Consider the following 16,856-nt stretch of genomic DNA (forward strand, 5'->3'; position numbering starts at 1 on the left):
TACATGATTCAATATTTCTAAATTTAAATAAAATATAAATGGATGTTTCAATACTCACCTCATGTTCACAATCTATTAATTGTCAGTGATTAAGCAAATCATTGTATGTCTCATACTTGTTCACGCATCTCGTATTTTCATCAATAATGACTTTAACATACGAGCTTCATATGCAACTGTAGTTTTTCCTATGTGCATTTGTAATTGCTCCAAAGGCTGTTCATTTACAGTTCTTATACTCCTGCCAAATACTACAAAATAAGTCCATTGATAGAGTATTAAACGTTGTAGTTTCAAGAGAGCAGATTTGGAGGAGTGGTCACCCAGGTTGGATGGTGTTGAACCAGATGAATGAATACTTGTCTATGAGTATAAGATGGACCATTTAAACGAAGTTAATTTCTCTATGCTTACCTTCACATTGCTCCAAAAAGACAATACATTCTTGAATCACAGAATCTCTCACAAGAATAATGTTTTTAGCTATGACTTCAATAAGAGATAAGAAGCATCTCTTTGCGTGATACCTGAAAAAAATACCATGAATTCCCATAGCTCAATTATATTGGTTACTATTACTCAGCACATACATTCTAGCAAATTAATTATATTTAAGTATTCCCAAAATGGTGTCCTGCTGCCGAAATTTGTAAAAATATAGGGAGGGCAAAAGGAAGTTAAATTGGCCATTCCCAAGGAGAGAGACTACATACCAACTGGGAGATGGGAGGGGGAATCAAAATGGTGTTGTGCAATCCTCAAATATGTAATTTCTGTCATAGCCATATTATAGAACCTTACCCTGTTCAAAATTCTAGCATCTAAGTCGTACATTAAACTAATTGACACTTGATTAAGGAATGGATCAATAGAACTCCAATAGTTTAAGAAAAGGGACCAAAGTTTAAATAAAAAATCAACTGTGATAATATTTATGAAATTAAATACAATAATGAGAATAATCAAATACAATGTTAATTACAAACCAGTGAAATTTAACATAATGTTCACATTTTATATTTAAATTCACCAGCTCCCATATTTCTTTCCATTCAGATATACTGTAAAAACAAAATCATGTTTAAGAATCCAGACTACATTTAATATTTTTTAAAAGTTTAATGTTACCAGTATATAATAACTAATTGAGGATCACATAGATAATAATATGGCTTCATATCCTTTGGTTACCTAGTTTTAACATGGAAATCATCAGGTTGGTAGCAATGTACTATGAAAGGATAGTGCTGTCAGCTTTACGTAGTTTTATGCCAAATCCTTTAGGGAAGGAAATAGTTCAGCATAATAGTTAAATTGCATTATATTAAATCATATATGTATTAGTGTGCATTTTGTTGAGCAATGGGATACTCATGTAAAGAATTTATTAAGTAACTTTTGGAGGAGGGAGAGGGGAAGGATAAGATGGTGGTGAATGGGGTTAAACTTATGGGCTTGGAAAAAATTTACATTGTGGTTTCCAGTTTATAAATTGCTCACCATAAGCCTTCACATTCTATGAAAAATAATCTAAGGTTAAAGGGTCATTGAAGTCATTATCGACACACTGATAAGGCCAAGACATCAAAACTATCTCCCTGAAATTAAAGCTGAAAGTCGGCGGCTTTTGGTGACAGCCATGGGGTCAGACTTAGGAGGTTTGGGGGAGGGAGGAGGCAGTGGTTCCACCATCATTATGTTACTGAATGTATGTAATTTTTGTTTAAAAAAAATGTTTTGTGGGGAAAAGCGTGTAAGATTCGGTCAAAATTAGAATAGTTAGATATACAGTGTTTCTAAATGAACTTACCATGTATCTGTTCCCAGCTTTTTGTTGAAAGGCTCCAGGCTTCTCATAACTCTAGAAATTCCAAACTCATAATTTCCTTTTGCACAGTAAAGTGTCCTGGATTGGAAAGGATTGTTTATTGCACTTGATTAATGCATTAATGCATTTGATATCAAAAAGGAAAAGAATCTCACCCAATCACAAGATTTACAATACAAAGATGAAAAACTTTTTTATCCGAGTCTTCATATGCTAGTTGCTCTTCTTCCTTTTCCAGTTTTTTCATTAATTCTTCAGCTTCCTCATTTTGTGCTGTCATTATGTACGCTACGCATAGGTTTGCTAAAACGATGGCGCTCACATTCAGCATCTAAAATCAATCAACAATTCTGTTAAACACAGTAATCACATAAAACTGATGAATTGGAATGAAGTGTACTTTACATTGTCATAGTTTTTCTTCACAATTGGTTCATAAAATCTTGTGGCTTCTTTCAGTTTATTTTCTTGCATGAAAAGAACATGAGCGACATTCAGCTTCCATATTTCATTATCTTCACAAAATTCTACAGACTTCTTAAATATTTTTTCAACTTGAGCATAATTCTCCATATCCCAGTATATTTTAGCTTGAGCCATAAGGACGGGAATGTATCTGAAAATAAAGAATCATCTTACAGAAGAAAATTTCCTTATTTCTTCCATGATTAGTACTACTCAAGCTGTACATTCATGTTAAAATTAATAAAAAAGTTGAATTAACTTTTTTTTTACTTGTAGACATTCATATTATAACACCACTATTTTATTTTTATCTTGATGAAGAATCTACAAAAAAAGATGTACAAGTCTTTCATTAATTGCACCATTTGACATATCTACAGCAAAACTTAGGATTTGAGAAAACAATGGAGTTTTGATAGGATACTTTATAGTTCTCTAAACAGAATGAAATGAACATATTTGAAAAATAAGCCATGTATATTATTTTTGGTATAAAGCATGCCACTCTACAGATCAGAGACATGGAAAAGTGGACCAATGAAGAGCGGAAGCTTTTGACAAATGGTATTGAAGATTAAATGGATAGATATAGTGAGGAACAAAGAGGTATATAGATGAGCAATGAAGGGAAGGACCATATGGGCAGAACTCTGAGGCAAAGAAGAACTAGATAAATTGAAGCACTCATACCATAACCTTTCAGGCCTATTTATATGTTTCATGATCACCATAGGAAGTGATGATAGTGCAAACATTTTCCCAAGTTATTACAATAACCCTGAATTGATTCTTTGAAGAAATAAGGAAACTAGGGTGCTTTATCAGTTCTCTTTATATGCTGCATTTTCTCTGCCATTCACACTAAATCAGAACAAACATTTTTTTCAAAAGAGTAAGCAGCAGGTAAAATGTGTCTTGTGCCTTTGAACACAGCATTAAATTGATGTTAGGCATACCTAAATTATCTTTTAATGCTTAATGAGTAATTACCTTTCCAATACATTTTCATAGTCTCTTAAATACTTCTTTAGTGAGTCATCATGCTTTTGCCTGGCTTCATCGACTTGCTTAGTCAATTTCCTTAACGTTTCCGAGAGCTTGGAAGCAATTTCATCAAATTTAAGGTAAGCCTCCTCTGGAGAGGTCTGTTGTGTTATGAGTGCATCCAAGAAGTCATACAGGTCCTACAAAACATTTTTAGGCTCCTTCATTAAAAAAATTATTAGTTAGGTATTTAATAGGAGTTCAATCAAATATTAGTAATATCTTTCGGAAATTAAAGGTATTTTACACCATAATTTGTTTTGGATCTTCAATTAACACAAGCTTCCCACATGATCTGCAGTTGATTGTATTTTATAATAAACCAGAGGCACCATTGTAACAATTACTGCGCAATGCTCAAATTGTATTAGTTTTGAAAATTGAGAAATATACCACATTTTATCCATCATGCATATCCACCATTTTCTACACACACAGGGAATACACAAGATAAAAAGGTAATATGTTTTGGACCTAGTGGCCCGTGAAGGTTCTTTTAAATTTGCACAAGATAGAAAGTACTGTGAAGCTTACAGAAGATGAATAAATACATGATTCATATTTCTGAAGGTTAAATTTTCACTCTCTTCAAATTAATTGGGCTTCAGTTCTTTACTCATGTATAAAAGACTTCAGCATTTGAAAATGAGGCACTGTTGTGGTGGGAAATTAAAAGAGCACACATTATTATCAAGTAGAGATGGGATGACCTGGATAAGTCAATTTTCCACTTGACCTGCCATGGAGTGCACACATAATCACTAAAACGTTAATTTTTAGTAAAAATAAAATTATAACTTACAGGTGTTAAATACTTGTGGGTCAGGTGAGCATTCTCTGCCAGGACATCAGCTGCAAGATCATAGTACTCATATTTGCAGTAGAGGAGAAGAAGATTGCCAAATGTCTCAGGTGGAAATGGATTTTGGTGCAAGAGGAACTGTAATTTTTCAAAGCACTCACTTGGGTTCACATCTACATTAATAAGTGCTTGATTGTGGAGTGTCACAGCATCCAGCTCCTCCTCTGATCTTGGTGGCATATCAGTGAGGGCATCTTTGGCTTCATCAACTGAGAAGCAAAATATCAACTGCTATCAATGGTGATTAATTGCAGCTGCTAACTTAGTGGCTACTCTCAACTCTCTTTTCTGTGCTATTCAAATGATCAAACATTAAAGGGAAATATAATAAACATTGTTGGAAAGGAGGTATTACGTAAAAACTGTAGACTTAAATACACTTTATTTTGATAAAACTGGTTTCCTCACTTCTGTGGCAACTTCAGGACATGAGTTTCTTTACTGTTAGACTTCCATGCAAATTCTCAATACCACAGTCACCATACCAGAACCCAGTCAAACCTGCACATCAAATACAATTGAACCAAAGCTGCAAGCCTAGGACCAAAGTCAATGGACTAAACCTTTATAATAAATGACCCCAGTAATATAAATACATAAGAGACGTAACGCAGTTTAAAATACAAAAAAAATCTGAGAAAAAATTATTACAGTGTGTCTGAATAAATTAATGACAAAATATGATGTATGTGTAAAATAAAACCTTTGAAAATACCTATGTATATCTGTTTTAGATAAAAATGCATACATCTACATACATATATAAAATCTTCTCTGTAAATAAATGCTCCGAGTTTCTACTTGTTTATGACATATTTTATATTGCTATTGTACACAAATCCTTGGGCAAATAAAATCATTATTGTTATGCCAAAAAAATGTACATAATGAGAATGGCACTTCAACTCGACCACCCTTCCCCAAGACATCCCAATCACCACGGCAACCGTTAATATCACCTTCCGGTACTCTTTCACACACACTGAAGGTCTCTCCTTCAAAATGATCCACCCCTAAAATCCCTACCACAGAATTACTCATTAATTCTTCCCATTTTATCCTTACCCACAATTACTTCTCCATCAATAACCAATCTTGCTTCCAGGTAAAAGGCTACCCACCTTGGGAAGTAGATTTAATCTATCCTACGCCAATCTCTACCTCAGGCACCTTGAAGAATATATAACTCCTCTTCAATTATCCCTGGAAACTACTCATCTGGCTCCCATCCATTGATGAAATTTTCTTTCTCTGGTCACATGGTACAGGATTCCCCAACTTTTTAATCTCTCCTTAATCGCGGCTCATTCCATAAGTGTTACAATGTTTTAATAATTACCTCACTCGCACCTACTGACTCTCCGATCAACCTCAAAACCCTGAAGCAGGTGTGTCCTTCACATATGGCTTTTTCATGCTTACTGGAACTCATCACTCAATGTTGTTCAACAGACCCATTTCTCCCCTCCTCTTATTTTTCTTCCATTACCCTTCTTTCAACCGTCCAACCAAATCCTTCCCAAAATCAGCCCTCTCCCAACAGCTCTGATCTTCTTCCTCTTACTACAGATGAAGGTGGTTGTGCCACCAAAAACTAATCATCCAAGCAGAAAAAACGTTTCCTTGACTGGGACTCGAAGAATGGTAAGTGGCAGCAGAAGGTTAAGGGGAAAAAATATTTATAAAGGATCTCAGTTTTTCCTGGCGTATTGTATTCAGGAAGTTCTCTCGGGTTTCCCACCGGGTCAGCGTGGTGTGCACCGACGTTTCGACGGCTAACTCTGCCATCGTCTTCAGGGTTATTCAGGGCTATTCATGTGGCCAAAGAAGCCACATGAATAGCATTCATCCCAGCATCCAGTTCACCATGGAGATTGAGAGCAACGGTCGGCTGCCCTTCCTGGATATCCTAATTGAAAGGAAAGCGGACGGGAGCTTAGGCCACAAGGTGTATAGGAAGCCTACCCACACCAATCTCTATTTGAACGGGAAAAGCCACCATCACCCTGCCCAAAAACGAGGGGTTATGTCAACGCTCATCCACCGGGCAAAATGCGTGTCAGACCAGGAAGGTTTGGAGGCAGAAGTTCATCACCTGAAAAATACTTTCCTTCGGAATGGATACACAAGCCGGGAGGTCAATTTGGCCCTTAAAAGGGCCTTCACCAGAAACGACCGTCAGAGAGAGGAAAGAGAAAACCCCGTTGCCAGGGTCAGCATCCCCTTTGTTTCCACGGTATCCCATAAGATCTCCAGGATACTAAGGAAACATAAAGTGGAAACCATCCACAAGCCACAAGGAAAATTGAAGAACTTCCTTGGCACGGCAAAAGACGAACGGGGTTTGAAGGCGCCGGGGGTATACCGGATCCCGTGTGAGTGCGGCCAGGTATACATCGGGGAGACTGGCCGCACAATTGAAAAGCGACTAACGGAGCATGAGCGATGCATCAGACTCCATTACCCTGAGAAGTCTGCAGTCGCCGAACACAGCATCACGCATGGTCATCGGATTGACTGGGGGAGCACCAAAAGACTTTGTCACACGAACGGCTACTGGGACCGAGTGGCGAAGGAAGCCGTGGAAATCCGACTGGAAGGACAGAATACCTTCAACAGGGACACTGGCTTCCAGATCAGCAGCACGTGGAGACCTGTGCTGAGAAAAATTGAAAGTACGAGACGTCACCGGGGCGGCTCGGCACTTGGGAACACATCGGACCAATCGGAGGACACCTGACCCTACGACAGGGTATAAATACATGGCGAATTCATTGCTCTGCACTTCACCCTGAAGACGATGGCAGAGTTAGCCGTCGAAACGTCGGTGCACACCACGCTGACCCGGTGGGAAACCCGAGAGAACTTCCTGAAAAAAATATTTATATTTTACCATTTACTAAACACTTACAGTTTTTTTTCTGGTAGTATATTGCTGCTTTGAGGTTGAAGGCTTCTATGAGAGCGGTTTCATGTAAGGCTAATGTGTTTCCCACACTCCTTACTTCAATACCCTCAGTGTTCATACCTACACTCATTTCTGGATGCTCACTGATTCCATACTCTTCAATTGCAGCTGAAATAATAATTTGATAAGTGAATGAGTCTGTAGATTTTTAAAATACATATATATATTAGCATTTTTTATAAAAGCTTTCATGGAAGTTTACAGATGACACCATGGTTTTTAAATTGGATTGCCATTGTTTCATTGAAATGGACAAGGGTGGTATTGGCATAGAGCATCTTTAGGTTTGAAGTTGCTTAATGCCTGTGAGTGCTTAATCTTCAGACCTAAAGATGCTGACTACAATGTCAGCAAAGCCATAGTACAGTAAGGTGAAACCACAGAAGTATCCTGGAAACCATGGTGTCGTGTTAAGCGGACAAGTTAGTGAACTAATTGCCCATAAACCACAAAAATTACATTTAGAACAATTTATATGATATTATGGGATGCAAGAGGATTTGAAAATAGTTTGCAATCTAATAATATTTAGGAGCTGTACTAGTAACAACATGCTACAGCCATGATTCCTCTTCATAGTAAGTTGAAGTAGCTTCCTACCATTGGCAGAGCATAGCAGATATTGCAACACAGCATATCAACAGACATTCAAACTTGGAACCTTTACTTTTGATGGAATACATTTATTCGGGTTTTTCTCCACCCTTCATCCTTTCCTGTCCATCCCCTGTGGCGCAAATGACCTCGGCAGTCAGTCGCCTACCCTCAATACTACTACCATGATCTCCTGGATGTTTACCTCAATGTGATATTTCTCTTTTTCTGAGATACAGGTAAAGCATTGTGGAGGAGATTTCTGTTATGAGTTTCACCTTTTTCTGTCCACTGATTCTTTAGATAATAGAGGTCAGTTACCATCTTCGGCATTTATTTAAATAAAAGATATGACTGTGAAAGAATGTGCTTTTGCACTCCTTACACTGACATTACAGTTTGCTATGCTAAAACATTAAGTAATTGGTAGTTACTATATATATATATATATATATATATATATATATATATATATATATATATATAAAAACCATAAACACAGTAATCAACCCAAAGGTCGGTTTAGTAGGTGATGTTGGAGATCACCCAGTACTAAGCCCTATACGGCGTGTGAAATTCACACATGAGGGTAGGGGGGCCAGTTCCTTTCCCTGCGCCGGATATGGTTTCCCAGGAAGACCTGGTACCCGAAAAATCACTTAAGCTTGGGTGGAGCTGCAGGTGCCCAGAGTGCCTTGCCTGGGAATCGAACCCGGGACCCTCCGGTCAGCAGTCCAATGCTCAACCACTGGACTACCACGACCCACACATATATATATATTTTTTTTACCCTCAAAAATTAGTAACTTAGTAAACTAGCAAATTTACATAAATATATTCACCATGAGATATCTAGAGTGTAAAAAAAATCATAATCATATTTTGCATGCATACATGATTGATCTAATGGAAACAATGTTATTTGTCACTACTTTAAAATTAGTATTGTACCCCTGACTACTTCACACCAGAAAACAATTAGTTGATAAACATAACTTGATTATAAGGTATTTTCCTCAATTAAATGGAAAAAATTCTTATTTGATCATTTTTTTAAAATGCCCATAGGTGATAAATCTTTCAAGTAATTTCAACAAGGTGGATATTATCCATTCTTGTCTCTTATCATGGAAAAACATTCTCTGACTTCCAGAAATGCAAACAATATTCCATTCCTCATCTTTAACTGCTCCAAGCAAGCAGAAATAGACTGGAACACTCTGAAGTGTTGGATTCTGCCATTGATAAAGACAGAGCATCCTAGACTCTCTTCTGTGAAAACCAGATGATCAGCTTCTCAGGCTTTACTTCTTGGTATTTATTGATGCCCAAATTAAAAGATTAAGTAATTTACCATAGACTTTATAAAGTCTGTGGAAAATTACAAACTCTTAATATGGACACTTCTATTTTGGTTTGAGCTTGATTATATTGAACAATGTTCTTAATTTTTCACTGACAAAATTGTTCATCTTTCACAAATATAGTTGTTAATTTATCATTAACAAAGTTTTTCATTTCTCACTATTGTTTATAATACTGGACAAAGTTACGTGGGCCATTCCAAGCTCTAAGCAGATATCAGTTCTTTTACTGGAATCAAGCATAACATATAGAAGCTGGGTTTCACTTGTAGCAGATTTGCCTTCTGATTGAGGAATTCATTTGCCATTTTTAAATATTACAAGCTCTAAAGCATGAACCCAAATATGAGTGTTACTATCAGAATCTATTAAAATTCATACACCTCACTCTAAAGTTGGCATAGGCTGAGGATATAGAACAGAATGAGAATCAAATGAATTTTTTTGAGAATTAATGCCAAGGTATAGTACGAACATCAAGCTTCCTTGTCGGCCCTTTTCTTTATGGAAGGATCAGAAAAAAGTCACAGGGGCCACATCTCATGAGAGTGGAGGGAAACATGATTAGAGGTCGAGGGTGCATAGCATAGGGTTACACTTCACTTCTAATAACCTTGCCTATTGAAATGAAAGGGGATGAGAGAAGTAGTGAGGTGAGCTCACTAATATGTATGTGGAAAATTTCAATTGGGATTTTGAGGTAATATTTGCGATTTTAGCACATCTCAACTTGCTATTGAGAAACTAGTGGATTGAGATTTCTAGCCAAATTTTCATTGCAATGTGAAAGAATTAATTTTCTTAAGTCCAAATTTTTGTTTCATAAAAGTTACTTGTTTTGTTACATTTTTGTTACTTGTTAACTGACTGTGGGTTCCACTTTACATCTAACTGATGCGGAGAGATGACAGGCCAACTTTCACTCACCCAAGTATATTTATATTGGATTCCTGATTATTATCACTGGCTGTAGTGCGATATAATTAAAGTTCAGTGATTAAATAAATGTTAGTGTAATTTACTTTATCACATTCTTACTTACTTGTGTAGGCATTAGCAAGAATTTGGAGATAGATAAAAGTTCAATGGTAGATATTGTTTATTATACCTATATGATTTAGTGCCTGGTTATATTCCTTCAGCCTGTAATGACATAAGGCAACATTATAAGATAGATGTGGGCAATAAGCAGTTCTTTGCTGAGCTCCCATGAATTTTTGTAAAGCCTCTTCATAGCGTTCTTCCTGATAAAAAAAGACACATGATATATAGCAGACACCAATGCGAAAAGACAATTAGCAGTTTATGGAAACTTTGACCACTCACTTTATAAAGTATACAGCCCCTATTTATTTCTGTATCTATATCATCCACTGGACAGCTATCTACTAGACTTTTTGCAGCCATTAAATCTCCTTCGCCATACTTAATGGCTGCTTTAAGTTTGGTAACCTGCAGTAGTTTAAAGCTTATTTTAATTCTTGAAAGCTTCATGTGATTTATCTCAAGCTCTGAATACTAATAATCGGGGTAAATAGTCTTCAAATCATTTAATAAATGAATACCTTTTCTTGAAAATCAGGCTCGGTAATTTGTGACGTTACTTTCATGGCTTCATCGTACAGACATGCTTGATATAGTGACTGGGCATAGTAAATCTTATAGTCCTCTTCAGAAGGAAATAAAATCGTAAGTTGTTCGTAACAATTGGCCGCATTTATAAAATCTTGAGAATAAAAGTAGCAGTTGGCAAGCAAGGACAGGGCGGCTCTAGACTGAAAAGATTAAATAATAAATATATATGGTGGGATATTTTCAATCTATATATCCTGTCCTTCGTCGACTTACGTTTTCATGTGTTTCTAAAATATTGTTTAATAACTGAACAGCATCCGCATATCTTTGATCCCGGATCTAACGATAAAATAACAAACACAATTAAGAGAAATCAAGCAAAATGTCAAAGAAATACGAGAGGGAATGACGTGTTTTACACTTATTCCATACGCACATTCTAATATTAAGGTGGATAAAAAATATCAACGCTATGTCATACCAGAGAATATATCGTTTTCGTATACTCCCCGTCTTTAACATGAATCAGCATCGTTGCGTTTGTGTGAACGAAGGTTCTATGACATTCCGTGCCCGTACTTACGAAGCACCAACATTTGTTTACATTCAAATGTCAACTGGGAATCGGTTGCTATGGTAGCAGGCGTAGCAAAAGATCGATAGTTTCAAAACGATATGCAATTCCACAGAATGAATTATTATAAATAATAATTACAAGATATTAAAAATAAATTTACGTACATATTATTGCATAAAATTAAAAATTGGTGTAGATATCAGCTTAACTTGAGCCTCGTGCATTTTGAATTCACAAAACAAAAATTTCATTACGTCCAATTACGTCGATAGTTTATACTTCGATAACATGGGCTATTGTTGTGGTGAGATTTTGCTACATACGTGTTAACGTGAAAATTGTGGATTTTCATGCTGTTACTCCGTTGATTATACACAAAAAACACTTGTATGTAGAAGCAAGCCCAGAGAATAGTTACCATCGATGAAGAATGGCTTTTTCCCACCCAACACATAATGGTGACATAGTTCACCTCAATGTGGGGGGTACCAGGTATGTTTGTTCTTCATTTAAAGCATCAACTTTCATTGGTCAAGCTGAATTATAGCGTTAATACAACTATCATTGTTTGTTTTTTCAAGATTTTCAACTTCACGGCATACTTTGATGTGGATTCCAGATTCTTTTTTTACTGCCTTGTTAAGCGGTAGAATATCTAGTTTACGTGATGAAACAAATGCAATATTTATTGATAGGGATCCGAAGTTATTTTCCATCATCCTAAATTATTTGCGCACTGGAGATATAGATTTAAAAAATGTTGATGTTCGTGTGCTAAGGCACGAAGCAGAGTACTATGGAATCGCTCCATTGGTGAAAAGACTTATACTTTGTGAGGACCTTACTCAGTCTTCATGTGGTGATGTCCTATTTTACGGGTATCTCCCACCTCCATGTAAGTAATTTACGATTTATATTTGTTGTTTACCTCGAGAGAAAGGCTTCTTAACAGAGTTTGTGGGTTTCAGGCGTTCCACTCCAAGAACCGTGCACTACTGGGGATAACCATCCGTCAAAAGGAGCAACAGAAGTCACAAGAAATATACTCACTCCTCGCTACCCCGAAGTTGGTGTTGTTAGTGTAAATTCTTCGCACGTTCCACCTCCTCCATCGCATTCTTCGATGGCACCACCACTTCACGGTGTGTATCCGCAATCACATCATGTACACTCCCGTAGTGCACATTCTCGAAATTCTTCCTTGGACATTAGAGGTGGTGGTGCATCTAGCAGCGTAAGTGGCAACGGGACTGGAGTCTGTGGTGTTCCTGTCAGTGGTGGTGCTTCCAATTCAAATGGTGCCGGCGTAGTATCTCGAAGTTCGACGGACTTAAGAAGCCTTGGTCGGGTAGCTCACTCGAGAGCAGCGTCGCTGGATCTTCGACACACCAGAAATTCATCTGCGGATCTGAACAAACTGTTCAGAAACGACGTAGGCCTGTTATTATCGGGACAACAAGGTAAATTCACCATAGTTATTTTCTCAAATAATGGGGTTACATAGTTAGTAGAAGTTGTAACTTCCCGTTCACAAGCAAAGAGACCATGTTGCTGGCATTTTCAAAAAAACCTTGTATCACGTATTCTTCCTTGAAATTTGTTTGGTCCCCGCCCTTACTGTTGCACCATGTGGTATATTCTCCAATGGAATCCATTAACTCAATCAGACCCCTGAGGGTTAACTTGTTGCATTATCTTTTGGCTTAAAAATTCTCCACTTCTCGCCTGAAACTACGCAATTTGATCCTTTTGGCAAGCTAAGTTTAATAGCACAGGTAATGACTAGCAAAAGAACTCATATTTCCATGATTGTAGCAGGAAATATGGTTTTTCGTATTTGCCCCTTTCCCCGGCCATAGAAGAAAACACACCATTATAAACGCAATGGCATACAAGCCACCGCGGTGACATATAAAAGTAAGTTTTGGGTCTCCAACAATTTGGTGAACCCTCAATCTACCTTAAAATTGTTCACACATTAAGGTAACATAGGATTAATAAGTAGTTCAACCGGTCATGCCAATCTTTTTCTTCTGTTATGATTATGATTGTGTTCGGATAAAGGATCATTTGCATTGATTTGAATGACAACATCTATTAACTTTCATTCTGGTCTATTGACTCTCATTCTGGTCTGGTCTAATAATGCAGTTCCGGTTAGATTAATATATTTTTTTAAATTTATACACTCAGTGAAGTTATCATAAAGTCAGCCTTACTATGCCTCCCAATTGTTATAGTTGGTCTTCCCTGGTTATGTGTACTTTCTTGAGTCATTAGGTAATAGGCTGAATGGATTTTGTTTATCAGAAATGCAATACACATTTTGCTGATTTAATGAAACTTCTGCCTATAATACCAAGCAATGCCAAAATTAAGTTTGCTTGAGAGGTTCTAATAGTCCATTTGATTACATATGCCTCAAGCAATGTGTCCAGTGGTCACCATAATCCCTCTAGCTCTGGTCTACCTTAATAGATTATGAAATGCTGCTCCTAAATCCTTGTGAGATTCCTCCATAAGAGAAGGTATTCTGTCTGGTTGTCACCAATCACTGTGCTATGACTAAACATTGATCTCTCTGCATGTGCTGGAGCCTCTACCCTCCCGTCTTCTTTAAGGATTTAGACGGTCCTTAGTGATCTCCCTCCTTCAAGTCTCTAGTGTAAATGATGACCATCACTTTTTTGAGGATTGGTGTAGTTTCTCTGCTCAAATCAACTTGACTTGACAATGGTTGGTGAAAATTGAAAACCCCTATCCTGTCCTGTCACAATGAGTGGAGAGCTAGTTCTTACTGTTACAGCACTTTACAGTCTTGTTAACTGTCTTTTATCACTTGTTTCATATTTGCAAAATTTGCATACAGTTTGGAGAAATCTTAGCAAATCATTGGCCTCACAAAAAACTTCTGTTAGCTTTCCTCTAATTGTCAAGTTGGTGGATGAATTCCAGCAGTAATCCCCTAAGGTTCCCCTTCAGGACCTGATCAGTTTGTTTCTCTGGGTCCTGCTTCATTGATGTAATGACATCCCTCTGTGGCTATGTGATGATGGTTTCTGGTTGAAGTGATCAGGGTCTTTCTCTCCTTGTTTTGTATAATACCGCTCTCTCTCTTAATTATAACTACCTGGCAAACATTTGATTCCTTCTTTGTTATTCTCACTCTTGCATATAATGTCTTTGTTTCATCAATGGCATGAGTTTTCTCTTTTATTTCAAAACTATACATTTTCCCTCCTTATATTATCATGGTGTCTCATTTAAAATCTTTACTTTGTCATAAATAGGCCACACTTGACATGACTCCATCAAAAACCTGTAATTTTTAATTCAGTCAACCATAGCTCTTTCTTCCCTTTAAGAGTCAGTTAAATAGCCAACCTTTCTTGGAGAGCAGAAATAGATATTAAAAATAAAATTGAGTTTTTGGGAATTCCCATGTGACCAAAGTTTGGTTTCTTTGTCTCTCCAATAGTTCAAATATGTCTAAATGACAAGTTTGCATGATGTCATATCAAATTGTCATATGAACTAGTATTAATAGGGATACTCTACCAAAAATTTTCCAATGATGATATTGGTAGAGCTAAGGGACCAACGGGAGGTCATTTTTCCTATGTTGTGTGAAGGATTGGTAGGGCAGCGCAGTGTTACTGATTATATTACATGTCTTTAATGAAAAAAAACATTACATTTGTGAAAAAACAATGCCTTTTGCAGAATACAAACCCTTGACATTCTCAGTTATCCATAATGTACATGTTTTCCGGCTTGCTTGGACCTGATGAAGGTAGAAAAAGAAACTTTGCACTTCCACATAAAGATTTAATACTTCACATGACCATGGTTTCAATGCTGCACTTCATCATGAGATGCAAAGTTTCTTTTTCTACCCTCATCATGAAGGAATTCCCCAAAGTTAAGTCTGAAACTGTTATGTTTGCTTGGACCTGTTTCACATGTAGCAAGCAGTTGATCTGGTGTGGTTATTGTAAAATGTTGTTCTCTCTCCCCCTGGGGTATTTGGGTTACAGCATGGATTAATCTATAGAATAATTGTTATTATATTTTCAAACCCATTATGATGTTTGTGTGAATTGTTTGTAGGTTCTGTATGGACTGATCCCCTACGAGTTCGTATAATCAAAGCACATCACAACTGGATAGTGGCTGCTTATGCTCATTTTGTAGCATGTTATAGGTAAAGTATATTAAAGGATGAATATTTTAAATATTTGTTGATATTAGTCAGCTATAGTATATTATATTATACATTTTTCCCATGCTCAAATAAATGTTTTAAATTTATCAGTTATTTTAGCTCCATTGTAAACATGCTAATTTCTATTTTTGAGTCCGTAGAATTAATTTTGTGGCATACATAGGAGCAAATTTTGATCTAACTTCTCCATGTAACACTACAACTTTTTTTTTAAACCTCTCCTCTTTTGACCTTGGAGCACTTGCCAATTTTTCGTTCAAATTTTGAAATAGGCAGATCCATTGAAGTGAATGTATTATATGGAAAGGTTTATGCTTTCTTTTCTGTGACCTCCTTGATGCTGAGTTTTTGATATTCATTAACTCTTCCTTAGTAAAAACAATTTACAGTATGTGGGGTATGTTTAGCAGATACTTGATAATAATTTATCCCATCTTTTCACTGATAATTTAATGATGTAACATTTATTTTGAGGTTTATTAACTGTCTAAGTTAAATTTTAGGAAGAAACTGAAGACCATTGAAAACAGCTATACAGTTTTCTTGTAGCCTTGCCTAATATTAGAAAAAAATAGAAATGTGTCCACTTAATTAAGAAAATAGAAATAGATGCCTCTAATTTGTGGGCAGACAAGGCTATTACAGTATCATTAAATTTATAGTTTCACATGCCATTTGAAGGCTTTGAAAATAGGTTGGTCCTGGTAAAAAAACTTGTCAGCCCTACTGTATTCACCCTTTAGTTTACTGATGAAAACACTAAGAATTCTCAAACAGCATTTAAACGAATCTAGTTTCACTCTGTGGATACTATAAATGAATACCAGTATATTGAGTTTTATATGGTAAAATTCCATAGTTCAATGTATCAGTCACCTTTTTGCTGGTGTATTTAAACTAAGAAGTTGCATGTCTTTAATGGGTCAAATAGAAAACTTAACTTTTACTTGAACTTGTGCTTTTTTATCTTTATTGATTTTTATGCAATGTTTCTGATTAAAGACAATGATTGAATATACTTGCTAATTTATTTTTCATTTTGGTCTCTCATAACTCTAATGTCCACATTTATGGACATGGTATTTTACCAGCTGTATTTAATTATTGTTTTTAATTATTGTGCATTTATTTATGCATCGAATTTATGCCCTCTTTCCTCAAATGAGTTTTAATATATTTTTCTACCTTCCAAACAATCCCTGCATATTTCAAACAGTTTTTTTTTCCTTTCAACGTGTTGTATATACTATTAGGTACAAGTAAAGCCATTTCATTGGTTAACACTTAGTGTAACCTCTTTCTAGCTGTTCTTTTAAGACCAATGACCTTCATATTTTCATTTATAATTAGACTG

At 36.3% G+C, this 16,856-nt stretch overlaps 2 protein-coding genes across 2 annotated transcripts in view; one reads left to right on the plus strand and one right to left on the minus strand.

The window, feature by feature from the left end:
• Positions 1–74: 74 nt before the first annotated feature.
• Positions 75–11,266, minus strand: Ttc30 (tetratricopeptide repeat domain 30). The gene is made up of 13 exons (XM_071597770.1): positions 11,182–11,266; positions 10,974–11,039; positions 10,691–10,900; positions 10,452–10,577; positions 10,234–10,369; positions 7,111–7,275; positions 4,140–4,408; positions 3,284–3,477; positions 2,234–2,444; positions 1,984–2,159; positions 1,811–1,906; positions 415–527; positions 75–251 (listed from the first exon to the last, which is right to left on the minus strand). The coding sequence occupies exons 1-13, from the start codon at positions 11,230–11,232 to the stop codon at positions 121–123; spliced, it is 1,944 nt and encodes a 647-aa protein (XP_071453871.1). The 5' UTR covers positions 11,233–11,266; the 3' UTR covers positions 75–120.
• Positions 11,267–11,707: 441 nt separating this feature from the next.
• LOC139699062 (BTB/POZ domain-containing protein KCTD3) overlaps positions 11,708–16,856 on the plus strand; it is a 39,085-nt gene continuing 33,936 nt past the window's right edge. The window contains exons 1-4 of the mRNA XM_071598063.1: positions 11,708–11,769; positions 11,859–12,172; positions 12,246–12,737; positions 15,388–15,481. Coding sequence (XP_071454164.1) covers positions 11,708–11,769; positions 11,859–12,172; positions 12,246–12,737; positions 15,388–15,481 — 962 coding nt within the window. The remainder of the gene's footprint in view (positions 11,770–11,858; positions 12,173–12,245; positions 12,738–15,387; positions 15,482–16,856) is intronic.

This window comes from Hetaerina americana, unplaced genomic scaffold (genome assembly GCF_022747635.1).
Source record: "Hetaerina americana unplaced genomic scaffold, ioHetAmer1.1.p SCAF_9, whole genome shotgun sequence".
Taxonomy (NCBI): Eukaryota; Metazoa; Arthropoda; class Insecta; order Odonata; family Calopterygidae; genus Hetaerina; species Hetaerina americana.

What these genes read in the sequence shown, in the direction of transcription:
- Ttc30 (XM_071597770.1), bottom strand. Translation starts at nt 11,232, where the DNA reads ATGCTGATTCATGTTAAAGACGGGGAGTATACGAAAACGATATATTCT. An exon ending in TATGAAAATGTATTGGAAAG is followed by an intron (nt 2,445 to 3,283) that starts GTAATTACTCAT and finishes CTTTATTTTCAG; the next exon opens with ATACATTCCCGTCCTTATGG. An exon ending in TGAAGAAAAACTATGACAAT is followed by an intron (nt 2,160 to 2,233) that starts GTAAAGTACACT and finishes GATTGATTTTAG; the next exon opens with ATGCTGAATGTGAGCGCCAT.